Here is a 19,752-nt window from a genome sequence, read left to right as displayed (position 1 = left end):
TTCACCAATTAGGGATCTCTAGCCCGATGAGATGGACCAAATACACTGCCTTTAGGCTTCCCTCTTAATTTAACTTTTTAATGATCTGGCCAACAGATAAGCCAGCAAGTCTTTTGTTTCTCTCATTGCATTTTGTCATGTCTCTTGCAATCCGTGGGTGCTATATGTGCTTTTGAGTCCTGTAGGTTGAGAGTTAAACAATATAAAACGGGTTCTAGGAGAAAAAGCACTGCTGCTTCCTAAGAACTGCAGAGGATCCCAGTAGGTCTGTTGATGTTAGGCATCTGAAAACACGTCTTAAAACTTCCCACTGCTTCTGTAAAATACAAGAGACCTTGAGAAACAGGAATGAGAAGCAGAGGTGGACTAAAGTGCATAGGAAGAACCCAAATGCGTAAGTTGGGAAGGAAGCGAGGTAGTTTGCAGGGGTGTGAGTGTAGGGGGGTGTTTTCTGCTGTGGCTTAAAGGGAGTGTGACATTGAAAAGGAAATTACAAGCCACAGGGCAGGCTGAAAATTGACTTTTCATTAAAATGAGATCTGCGGACAAATTGAGAATCTGGGTCTGAAGTAGAAAGGAGTGGATGCTCAGCATATGTAAACTACTTCATACAGCTAATATTACATTGAATTTGATCATGGGCAAATTGCCTAAATGAAAAAGCTAATAGTTTTCCTAATCTGGAGCAGATATTAAAGAATGGGTAGAAGTAGAACAAGGAAGAAAAGCTGGTAGTGCTGCTGCTTTATATGAGCTGTGTATCTGTGAGCTTCACCCAGTACAGCAGAGAACAATCAGTTCAGGAGACTGAGGCAGTACTCACAGGGAAAGAAACCCTAGACATGGAGCAGTTCTCTTCTTCACCTTCAATTTCTAGGCAATTTTTAAATGTCAGATGTGTAGGGTGGTGAAGTAACAGATAGGTGAAGTTGTCTGTCTTCTTTTCTGAAGAACATAGAGTGTGCTTTTTGTCATGGCTTGAAAAGGGCTGTTCCTGCACCTTCACTCGAATTATAGCAGTTCACAAGAGATGTTTGCAATAATGGGGCTCAGTTTGTCAGGAAGGAGAATAGCAATGCAAGTAGTAACAGGTGGGTTTGGTGTTTTGACATCATGGCAAATCTGCCTTTTTTTCCTGAAAGAGTGTTTTGGAAAGGAAGTAATACAACTTAAGCAAAATGAGACGAGATAGCAGTAGAATGCCATAGATAGGAAGGAAGAGAAAATACACTTGAAAAAATTGCTTTGTTTTTATAATCCAGATTGAAAACAAAGGAAAGAGGTGTATGTGATGTGATGTTAGAAATAAATGAGGTAGGGAACGAATCAGTGATTGCAATTCAGTATCATTCTCCAACTGGAAAAATCACTTCAGAGTTTTATCATCCCAAGTTTTTTTTCAGGCTGCCTATAAATAAGTATTTCTCTGTACAGCCTCTCTCTGGTCTCTTGATAGTGATGCCTGAAAGTTTTGCATGCTTTTCAAAGATTAACAGGAAGGAAGGCCCTCCCTGCAGGACTAAGAGGCAGCATTTTTGTGAGGGAGCAGAGTCAGATGTCCTGAAGATTTATCGGGATGTGAAAATTACTCCATTTGCACTAAGATGTAAACTGAAGCACAGCAACTATATTTAGTAGCTCTGTCTCTGAGCTCTCTTATTTGTTAACAAAGTCCTTGTTCTTTACACTGGAGTACATACTTAGGAATTAGATGGGGTAGGTACTACTTAAATATCCCACACTCTATTGTTAGCAGCAAAGTTAAGTTTCTTTATTGCAATGCATCATCAGTCTTTCATCACTTCTAGATCAACGCTTACTGTAAGTTTGTTCAGGGAGGTTGTCCAGGTTCTCAGTGCTTGTATTGCTGCACTTGCAGAAAGCAGATAGTTTGTTCATACCTTAGGATATTCTATTCGTGTATTGGTAGGGATTGGTATCTTTCCTAATACATCTGAAAATTAAAGGTGCTGGATTTTTTAGTTTATTAGAAAAAGACACCTTCCACTTGCAGGTTTTTTGAATTGGTAATTACTTCTTTACATAGGTTTTTTTAAATTAAGAATGACTCTTAACACTGCTTTAACTGGGTCATGTTGCTCTCTGCCTGCAGAGTCGCATTTCACAAGTTCTTTTGTCCTCTTTTCTGAAGACTTCTGCTCTGAGCTGCTCCCTTGCCACCCTCAGGCAGGTGCAGCTGGGTCTCTTTTTTCCCAGACTTCCAGATAAATCTATTTCTATGCTCAAAGTTTTGAAAATAGTCTTTTCAAGTCTTCAGGCACACCTGTTTTATTCTTTGTTTATATCATTACTCAGGTGGTGGAGGAGTTCATGCAGTGATCTCTCTAGGCTGCTGCCTCTGGGAGGAGAAATGTGGGTAGAATGTGTTAACCTGGTGAGCTTTGTTTAATGTTCCTGAAGGTTATTAAAAGTTTGGGGTGATGAGGCTGTAAAGACAATTTTCAAGAAGAGGAACAGCCTTACCTGTTACTGGCTGTTTATGCAGCTCTCTCTGGCTCTGCCACTGGTCCCCATTTCCCACTGCAACTTGGCTTCTTATGAGAACTGCTGCCCTTCATTTACTAGTTACCACTTTACCTGTAGACATCACCACCTTTTACTACTGAAAATGGTAATGTGGCTCAGAATTTTGCTATAAAAACTTACCTTTTTCACTAGCTGCTCAGGAGGTGCCTGTTCTTGATGCAGGATATTAACTGGTAATTGGATTTGCAGAATTACAGGTTCTGTTCATTAGCAGAACCAATAATCTTAGTGACTGTAAAATTTATTTATTCCTAAATACTGTGAGCAAATTGAGAGTATATGTAACTATAAATATACGACAGTGTATGTCACAGACCACTCGTCTGGTAATCAGGAGGCAACTGTGAAACCTAAGAGATGATTGTGATCAGGAAGATCCCAGTGGTCAGACACTGGGACTGGCTTCCTGGAGACATGGTTGATGCCCCAAACCTGTTGGTGTTTAAGTGTCATTTGGGCACTGCCCTTAACAACATACTTGAGCTTTTGGTCAGCCCTGTAGTGGTCAGGCAGTTGGACAAGGTGACCAGTGTAGGTTCCTTCCACCTGAAATACTCTGCTCTTAGGTTTCCTCAAAAAAGGATTGCACGGTAGTGGGTCTTTCTCCCTCTCTACATTATAGCTGTTTTTTTGGCTGCAATGACTGAAACCTGTTTTCCAAGTGATGCTGTATCTAGTGTAAACAACATGACTTTTAGATTTTGGTGTAATACCATGGTTCAGGAAGCTCTAGAAATAATACTTGTAATAGTGGTTGGAGACATTTAATTTAGAATAATTTTAAGGAACTTTTCAAATCCCATTTTATGGTAGACTTTGAAATTGAGACACATAACCATGTGCATGTGAGACATTACACTGTTCTGAAAACACGTAGAATCTCACTGCCTTTTGAGAAAACGAGTTTTCCCATAGTCAGTGTACTATACCTCTTCCTTGCAGGGTTTACTAATAGCAAGATAAAAGCTGTATTCACAGGGAATATTAAAACTCAAAATAAAGGCTACAGAAATACCCAATCATTCAATCCTTAGCTGGTACAGATTGTAGTAAAACAATATATTACAGAAACTACATCTCCAATTGTATGCTAATGCTTTTAAATAAAGCATTTCATTGCTTAAGCCCTGGAATATCTTGCACAAATGAAATATGTGCTTTGTTGGGCATATGTTAGATAAGTTTTACATCCAGTTATTTAGACAGTTATAATCCAGCCTCGCTGGGTTAATGAGCACGTGGAAGTGCAGCGTTAGTCCTGCATTTTACCTTTATCAGAACCTGGTTTGTTATTTGCAAGGCTAATTGCTGTTACTTGACCTGTAGGAAAGCAAGTTTGTCACATTAAGTGCTCATGAAATTAGTCACTGACTGGGAGCCTCAGCAAATAGCAAAAGGCCAAATGTGCTAAAGATAGAACAGAGAATCAGCATCTCTCCATCCTTTCTTTGAGGCTGTCTGAGAAGTTTGAACTGCTGTGTTCCAAGCTGTATTTATTCTGCAAGTAAAGTGGGAACATCTCTCCAGCCAGCCCTAGCCTGTATTTTGGAAACAGTAGAGAAATGTGAGTGTATTTGATTACACTGACAGTTCTGTCCTGGTGGAGATGGAAATTACATCCCACTGTGCTCAAGGTTGGGAGTTGACTCTTTTCCTCTAGCAATCAAGATGTAAAAAAAGAAAAGGCAAATGGGTTCAGTCATGATAGATTTTAGGTGGTCTGATTTTATTTTTAAAATGTTAACGTTTATTTGTCTAAAACCTAGTCATGTAACTGCGAACGAATATAGGTCTTTCACAGTGAGTTCCCTTCAGCTAATAAACAAGAGCAATACTTCCAAATACATACGTGTAGGATCTGGTTGTAATTTTGTACTCTGAAACATATGTAGTGTATGGTTTTTTCAAAACCAACCAACAAAAAAACCCCCAGCTAACATTAAGGCTGGTGCATGCACGTTAGTATTTATAACAAATCCAGATTTCAGGAGAATTCTCAGAAGGTTAACACCTGCACAGCTGTGGCGTTTCCTTCTCTCCCAGCCTGTCCCTTGTCAGCTGGTGCAGTCTGCCAGGGGTGCACAGAGTTTCTCTTCAGGTCCCTCTTCCAAAAAAAGCACAAAAAACCCCTGAGTAGTGCAGAGGCAGTGGCTAGAGTAGAGAGCAAGAGCACCTACCTCACCAAGGGGAGAGCTGGAGGCAGTGGGTAAGGGAGTGTTAGATTTTATGCTTGAGAAACAAATTCTTTCCCTGGAAAATAACCATTGAAGAAAAGGAAGATGGAGTTGGGACATAGAAATGGATGACAGAAAAAGCCATGCTGGTCCTTAATTACCACATACTAACTTGGCTTCCTCAGGAGCTTGATGGAAAGCAAGAAACACCAAAAAGGTTAAAACAAAACTGGGATGCTTTTCAGGCTTGTGTTGTATGTTGCCAGGCAACTACAAATAGTTTTATGTCCCTGGATTAGTAAAATGACGTGCCTTGCACGATCATAAGTGGTTCATATGTCTTGTAAAGGTCTGTTAAAAAGGGTGAAGTGCTATGTAATCTATGGATTAAGTTTTGCCTTTGAATGTTGGTGAAGCTCATTATAGGGAATCACACTGTATATTCTGGGAAGAAATTTAACTTATTATGAATTCACCTTGTACAAAGCTGATACAGTAGTGACTTAAATTTCCTATTAGAGCATCAAATTTAAAGTTACTCTTTCAGCAAAAGGGGTGGAATTTCTCATTGCCACAGGCAGAGGAAGGCAGAGGGTCAGGTGTGTTTTATTACAGGAGTGTCCAAGTATGGCTGGTCAGACAAGGTGGCATTTGTGTAGTCTTCAAGGATGGAGGGGAGACACTCATCTGTATGGATTTTACCTTGGAATGGCAGTGTCTCAGCTCATTGAGTAGGAGGTGGACTCGTGGAGCCACTCCTTTGTCAACCTCTGTGAGGGTAACACCGGCCTCCTCAATTAAAGAAATCAGAATAGGAATCCAGGCAGCCTTGGAAATTAAAGGATAATCTATAGTTCACTTAATGTTTGTCTTTTAAGGGCAAAATTACAGTTTAATGTCAATTCTTTATGCTTTTCCACATCCTGTGTCTGTAATAGGAAACCAAGAAATGTAACAGGAATGTGTGATGGGTCCTGCAGGCAGCCTGTGCCCTTGCTGGGGGGGGGTGGACTTTCCCCACTCCTGTGCCATCCCTGAGCCAGGGCTGCCACGATGTTTGCTTGGGAGTGGGGAGCTAAGAAAGGCAAACAAATTCCTGCAGGAATTTGCTTCTCCATTGAGAGACCCAATAAGCATTGGCCAATATTGCTTTTCTTTTCCTTTATTTTTTTTTTAATGCATCCTGCTGGTCTCCAACCTCCTACCTTTGCTGGTACCAAGATTTCTGAATTTTCAGATGTCAAACCATTTGTGTGGATTTAACAAATACAGAACACTGACTCGATGTGCTCAGCAGCTTGTCATATACCTGATAATTCACGTAGAAAATCCTTAGCTTTGAGTCATAACACATGCAAATGAAGAGTATTCCTTCTTTTGTCAGCAAAATACTCTACAAGGTGTTTGGTTATGGGAGGTGCATGCAGCCCAGTGGATATGTATCCCTTGTGCTCTGTGTTTTGTTGCCTGGTGACAGTGCTGCCAGGCACTAATAAAGTTGCTCTATAAGCAAATGGGATGACCTGATGCTGGATGCAATTACTGAGGTCACTGGAGTTCACTTCTGCTGAGTCATAGTTGTCACTGGGCTTTTGGATGTTGGAGGAGCAAGGGGAAGTGCTGAGCAGGCAGAGAGCATTCCCAGCTTCGTTTAGGAATTGTCTTGGGGTGTGTGGCACCGTTTACATGGCTACACTCATTTTTGCTCTGCCTGCTTACAGCTTTTCATTCTGAGCTTCTAAAAATTATTTTTCATCTTGTTCCTGAATAACTACAAGGTGATGCCTTTTGTCAGTGACAAAGCCATGAATTAATTTTATTTAATTTTCATTAAAAGAAAAGAATTCGTGCTATCTCCCGTCTCACTCTATTAAAAACAAATTAATTCTGCACATCCTCTTGAAGGCTTTATTGAGTTAAGTGCAAGGGAAAAAAGGTGCAGGCAGCTGTGCTGTGTGCTAAGATGTACAAACCAAGGTTCAGTTGTTCTTTTTGACTTGGTGACCAAGGATAGAAGAAGGAGATTGCCAGACGTGGGAGGTATGGACTGGGAGCTCTTTCTCTTTAGTGAGAGTTGAATCCTTTTCATCATATTGTCAGATGTGCTGAGGAACCTGAAAAATTACTGTCAAAAAAGCATGAAGTAAAAATGGGTGATGTCTTCCTTTCTTTTGGACTCTAAAGGAATGAGAAATTTAAAATGTAAGAATGTACTTTCCTTCAACTGGAAGCAGAGCAGCATCAGGCTCCTTAATTCGTGTCCACAAAAAAAACCTTCCATCTCAACAACCCTGCAATTATTAGGAGTGCTCTTTAAAGGCAGAAAGAATGTGCTCAACTCAAAAAGTTTGTGAGAAAGTGGCAGTAGGATGTGGACACGTCCCTGAGAGCGTGTGGGGTCAGGGTGTGTTACCAGGGGTTAGAGGTGTTCTCCAGAGCACAGAAACGCCACCTCCGGGTTTTAGTGAAGTGTTACTTCACAGCAGTGTTGTGTCTGTAATTGGTCATTTCTCTGGTCAGCCGTCTTTTAACTGAGTAGTTTGCAGGAAGACTGTGTGAAACTCGTGTGTGCAAGACACAATTGGGCTTAACTTTCTGCAGAGCTGGATTTTGTGAAAGTCTTTCAGGCTGGGCGGGTCACTGCTCCGGTTGGAGTGGGGTATGACACGAGGGTCCAGTCTGCCATGTGTGCCATTAAAGTTTTTCTTCAAAACGTGTTCGAGTGCTCTTGTTTTTAATTGATCTTGTTCAGGAGTGAGGGCAATGTTAAGGCTCTCGGGACTGGGTGTTGTGGGAGTAGGGACACTCGGGAAGCGGGAGGCAGGAAAGGCAGAGCACGGTGCAGTACAGGGCTTACTTATTTTAGGTCTCCTGCACGTGAGTCGGTGTCTCCTAATGCTTCCATTAAAAATTCTGTTGTGCTTTAGTGTGGGAATGATATAAAGTGAAAGAATGAATAGCTGGTGCAGAAGGGTGCTGTTTGCTGCCTGCCACCACGATCCTTGGGGAAGTGGAGAGAAAGGCTTTCGGAACTGCTCCTGCTGAGCTCGAATCCTCTAAGTAAATGAAGAGCAATGAGATTTAAAGGGGAGGTTTGATGCTTTACAAATGCAACACAGCATAATGAATCCTTATTTCATTAAAAATTCTTTACTTCAACGAAGATAAGCATCTTCTAAAGGCTGTTGTTGATTTTCCTTGTTTCTTCGGGGTGTGTCTCCAGAGATTGCCTGGCATGTTGCTGTAACTGGAGCTAATAAATACGTGAAGGATGCCAGTCTGTCCTGCTCAGCAGTGTCGTGCTTTTCTTTGTCCTGTCTGAAAGGCAGCCTGTTGGTTGCTGGGTGGTTTCATGCTCTGCCCTTGTGGTGTGTGAGCTGTGTGAATGAAACTGGTGACGAGATGTGTGTGTGGTTTGGTCCCTCCTGGGAGCACCAGGGCTGGGGCACCTCTCAGAAAACAGGTTCTTCATGTTTATTATTCCCTCATCCAGCATCAGCATGGATGTTTAAGAAATAAATTTTCAAGTGTAATAGATTTATTAGCCTAGTAGTTTTGTAAATATGGTGTTTTACCCTTAATTTACTAAATCTTGATCTAGAACCTTTGGTACATAAGTCAATATATGCACTGGAGGCAATAGAATATCTTGACATTAGAGGCTAAGTCTGGCTGTTCAAACCAGAATACAGGAAAGCAGCTTTGCCTACTGATACCTACATTTTGGAAGTGAAGAATTAAAAATAAAAATAAAAAGCCTGCCAATTTTGCAAAAGCTATGCAAAGTACATGATTTTTGTGTGTTTAATTATATTTTTGCAACATTATATGGTGTTACAGTGTAATTAGTTCAAGGCAGCCAAAGTACAAATTGGAATGCTGTAGTACTGTAAAAAGAATATATTCCTACTATTCAAAAGTAGTTTCTTAAGTGATTTGTTTTTTTCTGCTTTCCTATAGATTAAAGCAAAAAATTATGACAAAGTGGAAAAGGTGAGTCCTATTAATATATGTAATATATTTCTATAGCAAGAAAAAGTACCTTGGGATTGGGCTGTATCAGATTGAAAAAAGCCATAGCTGTCATTGAATGTGCTATTCAAAGACACAGATAAAAAGTATCATTACAATTGGTTTGTTGTTGCTACAACAAATAATAATAATAATAAGCTGTAATCAGTGAGTTGTGCATGGGGATTTTTCTGCTTAATTCTCTCCAGTTCCCTTGCATAGCACAGAGATGCTTTATTCAAAGGAATGAGTAGTTTAACTTACTCTTTCTTATAAATCTCAATCATAATTACTAAGATTATTTTAATCCATACTGTATAGTTTTGAAAGTAGAAACCTAATTTCTGTATCTGGAATCCTGATCACATCTTCTTGATGTATTAAACAGTTATTTCAGCGATGCCTTATGAAGGTTTTACACATTGATTTATGGAAATGTTACCTTTCCTATGTACGAGAAACCAAGGGGAAGCTGCCTAGTTACAAGTAAGTTAACAGAGTTGCTCTGAATTATTCTAGTTTTATGGTGAATTTCTTCTTCATTTTTGACTAGGGGGTGGGGAGGAACCTGTGTGACAAATCTGTCTGGGGATATTCCGGTGGAGTATTGGGGGTTTGATGTATAATCTGCATTTAGAAAACATTTTCTTTAAAGTTTCTTTAACTGAGTTTCCCGGGTAAAATTGCTGCCTTAGTCTGGATTCATATAACAAGGCTGGACAAGAGCAGGGGAGCAGCTGGTGTATCCATGGCAGTTCCCTGCAGATGGGAGAGGGGATTTTGTTGTCCCTGCCCTCAGTGTCCTGTTTAGAGTCTCCACAAAATTCAGCATTGATTCCATCTGTACTGTATTTGACCAGTAACAGGAGATAGTTCAGGCCTTGGAGAAAAGGTTTGGAATGCAGAAAAAAAAGCATAAAATTCAGGGTGTCAGAATTTTGGGCTGTATTAATTTTCATCCCTTTTCAGTTACTAAACATTTTGCTTGTTTAGAATCCTGTGGACTGATTTTCAGAAAATATCAGTAACTTCCAGTGTCTATAAAATCTCTCTTCCCCAGCCCACCATAATTACTTTGCACAATAACTGGCAAGATAAGTAATGCATTAACAGAGGGAAAAAGCAGGGTTTTCTATTTTTGCAAGACTGTTTTGAAACAGTTTTAAAAGTACCAATGCCCACTCCCCCATCCCCAATCTTTTTATCCAATTTAACTTTCTTCTCTTTTTCCTGTTAATCTTGTCAAGGAGGTAAGAGGGTACTGAAGTATGTTTGAGTAAAGGAAACGGGGAGAGAAGTGGTAGGGAGAAAAAACAGTCATAGTTGAAACTTAACCAAGGAAATTCTGTGAACATTTTAAATCTGAAGGAAAATACTTTGAATTTGGGGGACCAAGAAATCGGTTTCCACGCAAGGGAGCTAATCCTAATTGCCCCAGAGTTTTGGTATTGCTGGAGAATTGCAAAAAGATCTGAGGGGAAAAAGGAAAAAAAAAGAAACCATGAGTGCATCTGTCAGCTAAGAAGATGTGGAGAGCAGTTGTTTTCTGTCTTCTCAACTTCTCGTAGTCCACGTGGGTTTCCACTGACTTGGGAGGGTGGACCAGGAACTGTTATTGTGCTGGATTGCCACCAATAGTTTTAAATAATTTTCTTAAATAAAACAAAAAGGCAAAGCCCCAACATAACCTAAATACAGAATTTAAAGCTATCTGAATGCCAGTTTTTGCTCTCAGCCGTTGAATGATATTTCTCATTCCTCAATGTTAGAATTTGCTGCACAAAAGAATGCTCTTTAAATAAAGAATTTTTAAATACTGAAGACTTGCTCTATGGTCTTTGTGGTTTGTTCTTTTCCTCAGAGAAAAAATGGCTCAGGCATATGATTTTGCTCTGGATAAGATTGGCATGGAAATCATGTCATACCAGGTATGTTTTTTTTTTTAATCAAAGCACATTTTATTTCTAATTTTTTAACAAGTACAACTGAACATTGGTTTCATTATATGTAATATTTTTTCTCACTTAGATCTGGGTGGATTACATCAATTTTTTGAAAGGCGTGTAAGTACCTTCTAAAAGACTTTTTTTTAAGCTCAGTGGATGTAATGCTGGTGTTCACAGTGATGACCTGACATGAATTTCTCTCCCACTCTCTAGAGAAGCAGTAGGATCCTATGCAGAGAACCAGAGGATAACAGCTGTCCGTAGGGTTTACCAGCGTGGGTGTGTGAATCCAATGATAAACATAGAGCAGCTCTGGAGAGATTATAACAAATACGAAGAGGTAATCAACAACATGATTGTTTGTGACATTAAGAAAGTAATAATAGCCAAATGTGGTGCCCGAACCATATCCATTAAATAATTAAGTATAAAAGCGGTGACCAGCAGTATGAACATCTTTTGTGTGTGCAGTTTGTACCAAGACCTGGGGCAAAACTCTACAGGTACCTGAGTGAATTTTAAAATTTATTTCAAAGACTCTCCATAAGATACGTTTGACTGCCCCATTTCCCAGTGGAATTGCTGGTGAGTTAGAAATCTCTGTCACCAGGGATGGAGAATGTATCTAATGGAAGCTGGAGCAGCACAGGTGGCAGTGAGGGCTGGTGTCCCCCAGGAGGCACTCCCCTCCTTTCACTTCCAGTTGAACAGGGTGAAATGGCATTCAGCTGTGATGGTTTGGACTTCCTTCACTGCATCAAGTTACATGGTCTTAAGTATTTGTAAAATGCTCCTCACCATCCTTCCCCCGAAGCCGTTCCAGCATCCATTCCGATGAGTTTGAGCGAGCGTGACCTCAGCTCATTGGCCTGACAGGCTAAGCTGTAGCTGCACCTTTACAGTATATTTATAAACACATCTGTTACCAGCTGTTTTACCAGCCCCAGTCAGCTCAGTGAGAATGCAGATGTGAGTGTAGCTGCCCTCATGCTCAGCACTGCCAGGCAGGGATGCTCATCCACCGTTCTCCCTTGTCCTGCTGATTGTGCCCAGGCTGGCAGGTGCTGGCATGCTGTGGGCCAGCTGTGCCCTGAGCAGGGAAGAAGGGCCAGTTTCTCTTTCCTTGGTGCTAATTAAGCAAGTAGTGCTCTTAATGACCTCTCATGATGTGCTTAGCAAGTGGGAGTACCTCTGGGTGGGAATAGCTCTGGGTGGGAATAGCTCTGGGTGGAAGAACTCTGGACGGGAGGACCTCTGGGTGGGAGAACTCCAAGCATCCAGACCCACAAGCGTGTACTGTAACAGCTCATTGCCCTGTTGTTCAGGGACACCCCAGCCAGCCTGCTGACAGCAGGGAAGTTATCCAGTGCTGTGCCTTCTCCTGTGCAGGAAAATCTCTGATACAACTTCCCTGTAAACCTTCCCGTCCCCTCCCACATAGCGAATGGAGGCTGTCACTGTTGGTTCCCACTCCTTTCATTAGTACATAGGAAGACTGTCAAAACAACAGCTCAAACCTGTCCAGTTTCTGGTTGAGGCAGGTCTGGCTGACATCTGTAACTCAAACCTGTCCCTCAGGCTGTTCAGAGCTGCAGGAAGCTGAGGGCCAGTGCTCTGCTCAGACACAGGTTTCTGTTCTGGCTAAACTGGCCTCAAGGGGAAGGGCTGCTGCTTGCAGGGGTCCTGGCACAGGGAGATGCTCCTCACCTTTGAGGGGGAGGTGATTCCCCACATCAGTAGCCCAACAACACAGCGATCACGTGCAGGTCTTTGTATGAAAGATTAATGGCTGTTTGCTCTAATTTGAGTGTTCTCAAGCTTCCCTTCAGCTCAGCCATAGCCACCACCAGGTAGCAATATCAGCCTGTCAGTCACCACTATCTTTAATTAACTAAATGGTCAAAAGTGGCAACACCCCCAGTGAGCCCGCTGTCCCAGTGACAAAGGGACAGTCTTTGGCTCACTGCTGAGCTGGGAGTGCATCCCGGCAGGATCCAGCTGCATCCTCAGCCTGGTCCTGGGTTAACTGGGGCATTACTGGGTTTGTGAGCTAGCCCACACAGCACCCTGCACGAGCCCACACAGTGCCTTTGCTTCCCTACTGAGTCAGTACCCAGCCTGGGTGCCTGTTTGGAATAGGACTGAAAGCTGTGCCCACCTTCCTCAAAGTCTTGCTAAGCCACGCCAGCAAAATCCACCCGCACACAGGCAGCAGCAAAAGGGAGGTTTCTTGCCCTGCTGTAAGAGCAGTTCTTTGTGGTTTTGTTCATGCCCAGGACCCTGTGACCAGGGCCCAGCTGCCCCCAACCCCTCTGCTCTTGCTCAGCAGCACAGCAGAGCCCTCTCCCCTGTGTGCAGTCCTGGAGGGGTGCCACTCTCAGTGGTGACATAGCTTGAGTCCCTCTCAACTGACAAAGGTACACAGCTGGGAGTATGTTGAATAGAACCTCTTTTAAAAGCTGTCACTTCAGGAACAGAGGAGAAGGCAGAGCCTGGAGGTCAATCTGTGTTACTTCTTGTACGAGAAAATGGAGTTGTTCATATGCTGTCACCTGGTGAGCAGCAAGGCAGGGAGCTGTGACTAAGTACTGATCATCATTTAAAAGCAGAATTGTAAGTCACAAACACATTCTTTCCACTTTTGCCCCCAGCAGTTTATGTAAAGTACTTTTGAAAGTAATTAAAAGTATGCTGAGGTGCTTCAGGTCAGTTGATTTTTAGTAGTGAGTTTGTTCTCTGATACAAGATCTTGCCCATACTTTTATTAGGAGAAATGCAATACCTTTTAAAATAACTTTGTCCTTGCTCAAATTCCATCCCTTTTCAAACTCTTTCCTGTGTAAAATAAGATTCAGTGTTTCCGAAGTGAAATTGCAAATTCCCAATTCATTTTTTCACCCTTCTCCAGGGCATCAATATTCACTTAGCTAAGAAGATGATCGAGGACAGGAGTAGAGATTATATGAACGCACGACGCGTTGCAAAGGTACAACCTTCTGTTGACTTCCCTTTGTTCTCTTTAATTCTACAAGCTATCATTAAAATCGGTTCTTGTTTTAGATAAAGCTGTGTCAGGTTAATAAGGTTGGTCTGATAAAATATTTGTATCTATTTTAGAAAGCATAAGATAAATAAAATAAGCTGAATGTGTTTAAATCTGCTCTTCAAAACGTTGGTTCTGCTTCAGGAATATGAGACAGTGATGAAAGGCCTGGACCGCAACGCTCCCTCTGTGCCCCCTCAAAACACCCCCCAGGAGGCTCAGCAGGTGGACATGTGGAAGAAGTACATCCAGTGGGAAAAGAGCAACCCTCTCCGAACAGAAGATCAAACTCTTATAACAAAAAGAGGTAATTAGATACTGTTAGGGCAGGTAGAATTATGTTTTCTGACTTCGTTAATGACCTCCGGCACAAATGATGTCGTGATTTGGTGTTCAGGATTCGTGCTGGAGCAGAAGTTAATCAAGTTTCTTGAATTGTGTGAGTGTTCTTTTAAAAAAACAAACTAGATTTTACTCAAGCCAAGCTGAAAGTACAAACCAAGCTGAAACCACAAGCTGAAAGCAATACAAGGATTTTGGGGGACAGTGCTATAGTCATGTGCCACTGAACTTCAACTGGAAGTCAGGAAACAGTGGATCACATCCTAGTTTTTATGGCTGATATTGAATGAGTTGTTCTTCAGCAGATTTTAGCTGCTGGTTCTGATTAATAAAGTTTCTGGCAATATAAAAGGGCTGCAGTTGTGATCATTGTAGCCAGTTAGTGTTAACATTGATTTATTTGGTGATTTTTGTACTTCACACTTCCATTGTGCAAGATGGTACCATTTCTGCAGTGATTTAGGAGTGTTTTCCTACATTTCTTGCCCACAGTGATGTTTGCTTACGAGCAATGTCTTCTGGTGCTGGGACATCACCCAGACATCTGGTATGAGGCAGCACAGTACCTCGAGCAGTCCAGTAAGCTGCTGGCTGAGAAAGGGGTAAGCAGGTTGCCACTGGTTTTCTCTTATTTAATTGCTTTGACATGGTGTACTGTTATTTTTTGGGGTCAAATACTTAAGAGCCAAAGAGGGGAGTGTGAAAAATATATATAGTACAGTAAGTTGTGTCGTGTTCAGAATTTTAAAATTGGGCCTGATGTAAGAACTAAAAATTTCTTTATTTGAGGTGAGAATTATGAAAAACTATTTCAGTCTTGCAAAGGTAGGTTTGGGGGAGTTTTAGGTTTCATTTTTAGGTTTGGGGGAGTTTTTGGGCCTGGTTTTGTGATTCCCTAAGTACTGGGGACATGATTAACTCTTTATTGGAGCACTGCATGGAAATTCACTAGGACTTGTCACACACAAGATATTCCATATATTGGCCTTTGTTGTCACAGATGCTGAACAATTACATTATTATACTTATTTTATAACAGGACATGAACAATGCTAAACTCTTCAGTGATGAGGCTGCTAATATTTATGAAAGAGCAATCAGCACTTTATTAAAGAAGAATATGCTTCTTTATTTTGCATATGCAGATTATGAAGAGGTAAGCAAAAATAGTGACATTAAAATCCAAAGATGTCTCCCATCAATAATGTCATTTATTTGAAACATACTTAATAGACAGAATTCTATAGAATTAATTTACTGATTCTTCTAGCCTGACTCCCATTCAGGGTTTCTGAGCTGACAAAATGGAGAGGAAAATCTCATAGTATGGGTTACAAAAGTTTTGAAAATCTACTGTCTTTCCACTTAAATATTGACTATAATTTTCAAATTGTCATAAGGGTGAATTGCTTATAAATTTACATTTACTGGAGCATCAGCTTCTTCACTTTTAAAGTGGGCATAAAGAGCATCTTTTCTATGTAGTTCTTGAGGGGTTAATATTTGTGTTTGCTGTGATGGAAGCTGGGAGGCACCTGTACTGCAGCTTTCTGGTGCAGCCCTGGGTGGTTTTGCACATGAACCACCAGGAATAAAGGCTGTTTCCCACTGATCAGATGAGGACTAGGGAGTCCTCCATGAGGTGTAGTTTGCCACTTACTGTAACATGGAAGAGTCTTTGCAGGAGGATTGTGAGGACAACAGGGGGAAAAAAAAAAAGCCTTTGCCCTTAAAAGACAGAGCCTTCCTCGGCTTTCAGTGCAGCTTCTTGTGTGCTAAATGTCCTGTTTTTCTAAGGCTGCACAATCCAACTTGGAGGGCTGAAGCTGGCAGGGAACTGAATGGATTATTTGAAATGTGTAGGTTGGAGAGTGAAGGTGCTTTTCCTACCTGTCTACACATTACTTTTAGACAGGGATAAAGGAAACAGTCTTCTTATCCCAAACACCTACAATGACAGCTCTGCTGCAGTACTACTACATTAGAAAAAGACCTCAGAGGCTCTTGAAAAGCATGTACATAAGCACTACTGGGAAATTAATGTTGGGAAGTAAAAAAATGACTGCACAGCTTGTGAGTAAGGGGACTGACGTACACAGTGTTCAGCTGGGGAAAAATGGAAACAGAAAAAGTCTAGTTTTTAATTCAGATTGAGTTGTGCATTCTCAGAGGTGCTGTGGAATGGTGTTACCATGCAGTCTGTATTTCCTGTATTTCCTTAGAGTCGAATGAAGTATGAGAAGGTGCACAGCATATATAACCGGCTCCTGGCCATCGAAGACATCGACCCCACCCTGGTAAGATGATGCCTGGTGTTGAGTTTTCCCACATGTACATGGATAGTCACTCAAACACATGTACAGAGTGGGCAAGAGCTCACAGGAGTTCCTTGGCTCACAAGGGTGATGGAGCAGGTGGAGTAATGAGATGACAGAATTAGATTAAAATTTCGGGAAGGTTGATAAGTACAGTCTTTAATTCACTTAAATACACTAAGTCATGTGCGCTCTCCTCCTCTGTCTCTTTTGGACAGTCTCTTAAAACAGATATAAGATATAAAATATTTCATGACACAGCTCTTAAGAATTGATGTATGTTTGTCTCAACTGAAATTTCACTTTGCCCCCCCTGACCTGATTAAAACCATGTTGCTTTTGTCCATTGTTCTCCCTACATAAAAATACACCATCCCGTGTACCTGTAGTTTGTATATAAATTTGTAATGCACCATATAAGTATCCAAGAGTATTGCTGTGCATCTGCTGAAGTTATAAACATTGTCCCTAGTGCCAGCTGTGGTAGAGCTGAACAAGTGGTGTGAGAAGTAACCTGCTCTCAAGAAGCAATTTAGTTTATAAATAGACACATCAAAGCATTAGAAGGAAAAAGACGGTGTGAGGTCTAAAATGAAACAACAGGTCAGTGTCAGAGGAAAGGTATCCATTTACTGACACTTTCCATTCTTTAAAGACAGATCATAATGTTTCCCAAATGCACATTTTATGAGAAACCATGTCCCGTTTCCTCCTGCTTGAGGAATGGTGTTATTTGTGATCTAATTCAGAGTGAAGGAAAGTTGAATCCCAAAGAAAGGCAAACCACAAATTGGCCACTGAATTAAGCAGAACATACATTATTTCCTTGCTCAGGTACAAATATTTGCCGACTGAATTATTATTTTTATCTTGGATTGTATAATGTACAGTAAAATGCTTCATCAAGCCTTTTGGCTGGTCTTCAGCCTTTTGGATGTCTTGGCTTTATTGGAAAGTTACCATCTTTACACTGATCCTCGAGTTCTCTGAAGGCAACAGTTCATGTAAATTACATTCATTTCCTTACCTCCCCTTCCTTGAAAAATCTGTGTATTAACTATTGTCTTTTCAGGGAGTCAGTCTTAGGTATATTCAGTTTCTTTTTTAAAAATCTATAAAAAGGGTTTTGCCTCATTATTTATAGCAAAACAACACGGAAGCACAGCACAGCCTTGTTTCTATTGTGACTTGTTCGCTGTATTTTATGAGTGAAGAATATGTCAGATACAGTAAAAAAAAACCAAACTTGATGATATCCTGGTATCCTGGTTAGCAGTGATGCTGTATCGATATTAATATGCACCTTAGGTTTATATCCAATATATGAAATTCGCAAGGAGAGCAGAGGGCATCAAATCTGGAAGGACGATATTTAAGAAGGCGCGAGAGGACGCCCGGACCCGGCACCACGTCTATGTTACAGCAGCTCTGATGGAGTATTACTGTAGCAAGGTAATCACAGGTGCTCAGTCTGACAACACAGAAGTGTCAGCAGGGTGTGTGTAGCTCACTGAAGCTAATAACTCTTTGCTTTTTGTGTTTTTTTAATGTTTGCAGGATAAGTCTGTGGCCTTTAAGATTTTTGAGCTAGGGCTGAAAAAATATGGGGACATTCCAGAATATGTGCTGGCATATATTGACTACCTTTCTCACCTTAATGGTAAGCTCTAAGCTTTGGGAGGTCTAATGGAGCATTAATCTGCTTTCTCTGTGAGTTTAGGTTCAGGCCAAGTTCCTTGTATTTAAATCTTTCTTGAAGAGCAGCGAAATCTCTTCATGAAATTTGGGAGTTAATTTGAAAACAAAACCTGTTCTTTTGTCCTTACTGAAGTTCCAGAACATTAGATCTTCATGCTACTGATCAGAGGAGAGTGAACTTTCCAAATTGTAACTCACTGGCATTGCAGGAGTTTTACAGCATCTGTTGTGAACGGTGGGAAGGACACTGAGAAATCTAAATCCTGAGGAAAAAGATCTGTAGGACTTCAAAATCAGCGTGAGAGGAGTGAGGGATTAACTGGTCCCGACTAGAATTAATTTAAACTCATTCTCCCCGGGTAGATATGATGAGCAAGACAGAAAATCAATATTGTGCATATCAGTCCTGCTTGGAAGCTGCCAGGGAGCTGGTCTGCAGTGGGAAGAGCAGGGCACGGGCAGGAGGTGGAGGTGGGGGGGGAAGGTCTCTGGGTGGGATTTCCTGAGGCAGGAGTGAATATCCCTCTTATAAGAAACCAGGCTGCTGTGGGGAGCAGGGGCTGACGGAGACCTTTGTGTGGAACTGGGGAATTGAAGGAGAGGGAGATGAGCAGTTCATCCCAGGGTCTTCCTCTGCCCAGTCCTGTCTGGTACCCGTTAGATATTCAGATTTTTTCGGGTATTTCTTCAAGTAGTCAATACTCTGGTTCAGTGTTTGTGGCATAACAGCCCAGAGGTGTAACACAGGGTGGAATAGCTGTGAGCCAGGGGCTGTGGGCAGTTGTGCTGCTGCCTCTCCTGAACCTACACTGCCTTCTGCAGGCACCGGGCACATGAATCTCCTGTCAGACTGCAGCACTTTGGTTTTTCAGGCTCTGAAAGTTTGAACAGGCTTGGAGGATTTTTTCCTCCTGTGACCTGTAAACAGAGGGGTTTTTTTCCCCAAGTTCCAGTATATTTAATTTTGCAATAAATTATTGTGGGTCTACATGAATATTTGCGATGCCTTTCTGTAGGTTGCCATCAGAAATAAAAAAGTTCTTAAAATTCCCTAGTGTATTGCTGTGTTTTAATGACCCAGCAGGCTACTGCAGACCAAGGGAATTGATCCCTGAACTCCTGTAAGGGATGGTACAACACACGGGGCAGAAGCTGGCAGGTTAAGGAACAAACCCACCAACCACTCCATTGCCCCAGCTGGCAACATACAAACACTGAGGGCTTGTTGGGAACCAGGCCTAATAGTTTGGGGAGGGCTTCTGAGGAATATACAAGTATATTAATATAGCCCTAGTTTAAAAGGGAAGTAATGAATTGAAAGGCCAAATTTAAATCTACCGAGATATACTATTCTGATAATTAAAGAAAATGGAAAAAAACCCCCAAAAATCCTGAAGAGATGCCAAGCAATTGCTGTGCTGTTATAAAAGAACCTGGATTAGGATCAGTTTGTTGCTATCAACAAAAATAAACTTCCAAAGAACAAATTTGCAATGGAATTTAACACCAGTAAAGTTTTATGTGGGTATTCAGATCTCTTTTTATACTTACTGAAATTCAAATCCAAGTATCAGAATATCAGCCTCATATATAATTCAATGTACACATTTCTTTGAATGGACATGATTTTGAATTGTCTTTAATGTATTTTACTTAGTGTGATTTTTCTTTTTTTC

General features: G+C 41.2%; 1 protein-coding gene across 1 annotated transcript in view; it reads left to right on the top strand.

Moving 5' to 3' along the window:
• CSTF3 (cleavage stimulation factor subunit 3) overlaps window positions 1-19,752 on the top strand; it is a 49,099-nt gene that overhangs the window by 24,013 nt on the left and 5,334 nt on the right. Inside the window, exons 4-15 of the mRNA XM_027705343.1 lie at window positions 8,682-8,714; window positions 9,121-9,218; window positions 10,594-10,660; window positions 10,761-10,795; window positions 10,892-11,018; window positions 13,587-13,664; window positions 13,866-14,028; window positions 14,556-14,665; window positions 15,103-15,219; window positions 16,286-16,360; window positions 17,687-17,830; window positions 17,936-18,038. Of these exons, the coding sequence (XP_027561144.1) occupies window positions 8,682-8,714; window positions 9,121-9,218; window positions 10,594-10,660; window positions 10,761-10,795; window positions 10,892-11,018; window positions 13,587-13,664; window positions 13,866-14,028; window positions 14,556-14,665; window positions 15,103-15,219; window positions 16,286-16,360; window positions 17,687-17,830; window positions 17,936-18,038 (1,150 nt within the window). The remainder of the gene's footprint in view (window positions 1-8,681; window positions 8,715-9,120; window positions 9,219-10,593; window positions 10,661-10,760; window positions 10,796-10,891; window positions 11,019-13,586; window positions 13,665-13,865; window positions 14,029-14,555; window positions 14,666-15,102; window positions 15,220-16,285; window positions 16,361-17,686; window positions 17,831-17,935; window positions 18,039-19,752) is intronic.

Source organism: Neopelma chrysocephalum, unplaced genomic scaffold, assembly GCF_003984885.1.
Source record: "Neopelma chrysocephalum unplaced genomic scaffold, ASM398488v2 Primary Assembly neopelma1_323, whole genome shotgun sequence".
NCBI classification, from domain to species: Eukaryota; Metazoa; Chordata; class Aves; order Passeriformes; family Pipridae; genus Neopelma; species Neopelma chrysocephalum.
This window is presented reverse-complemented; position numbering and strand designations above follow the sequence as displayed.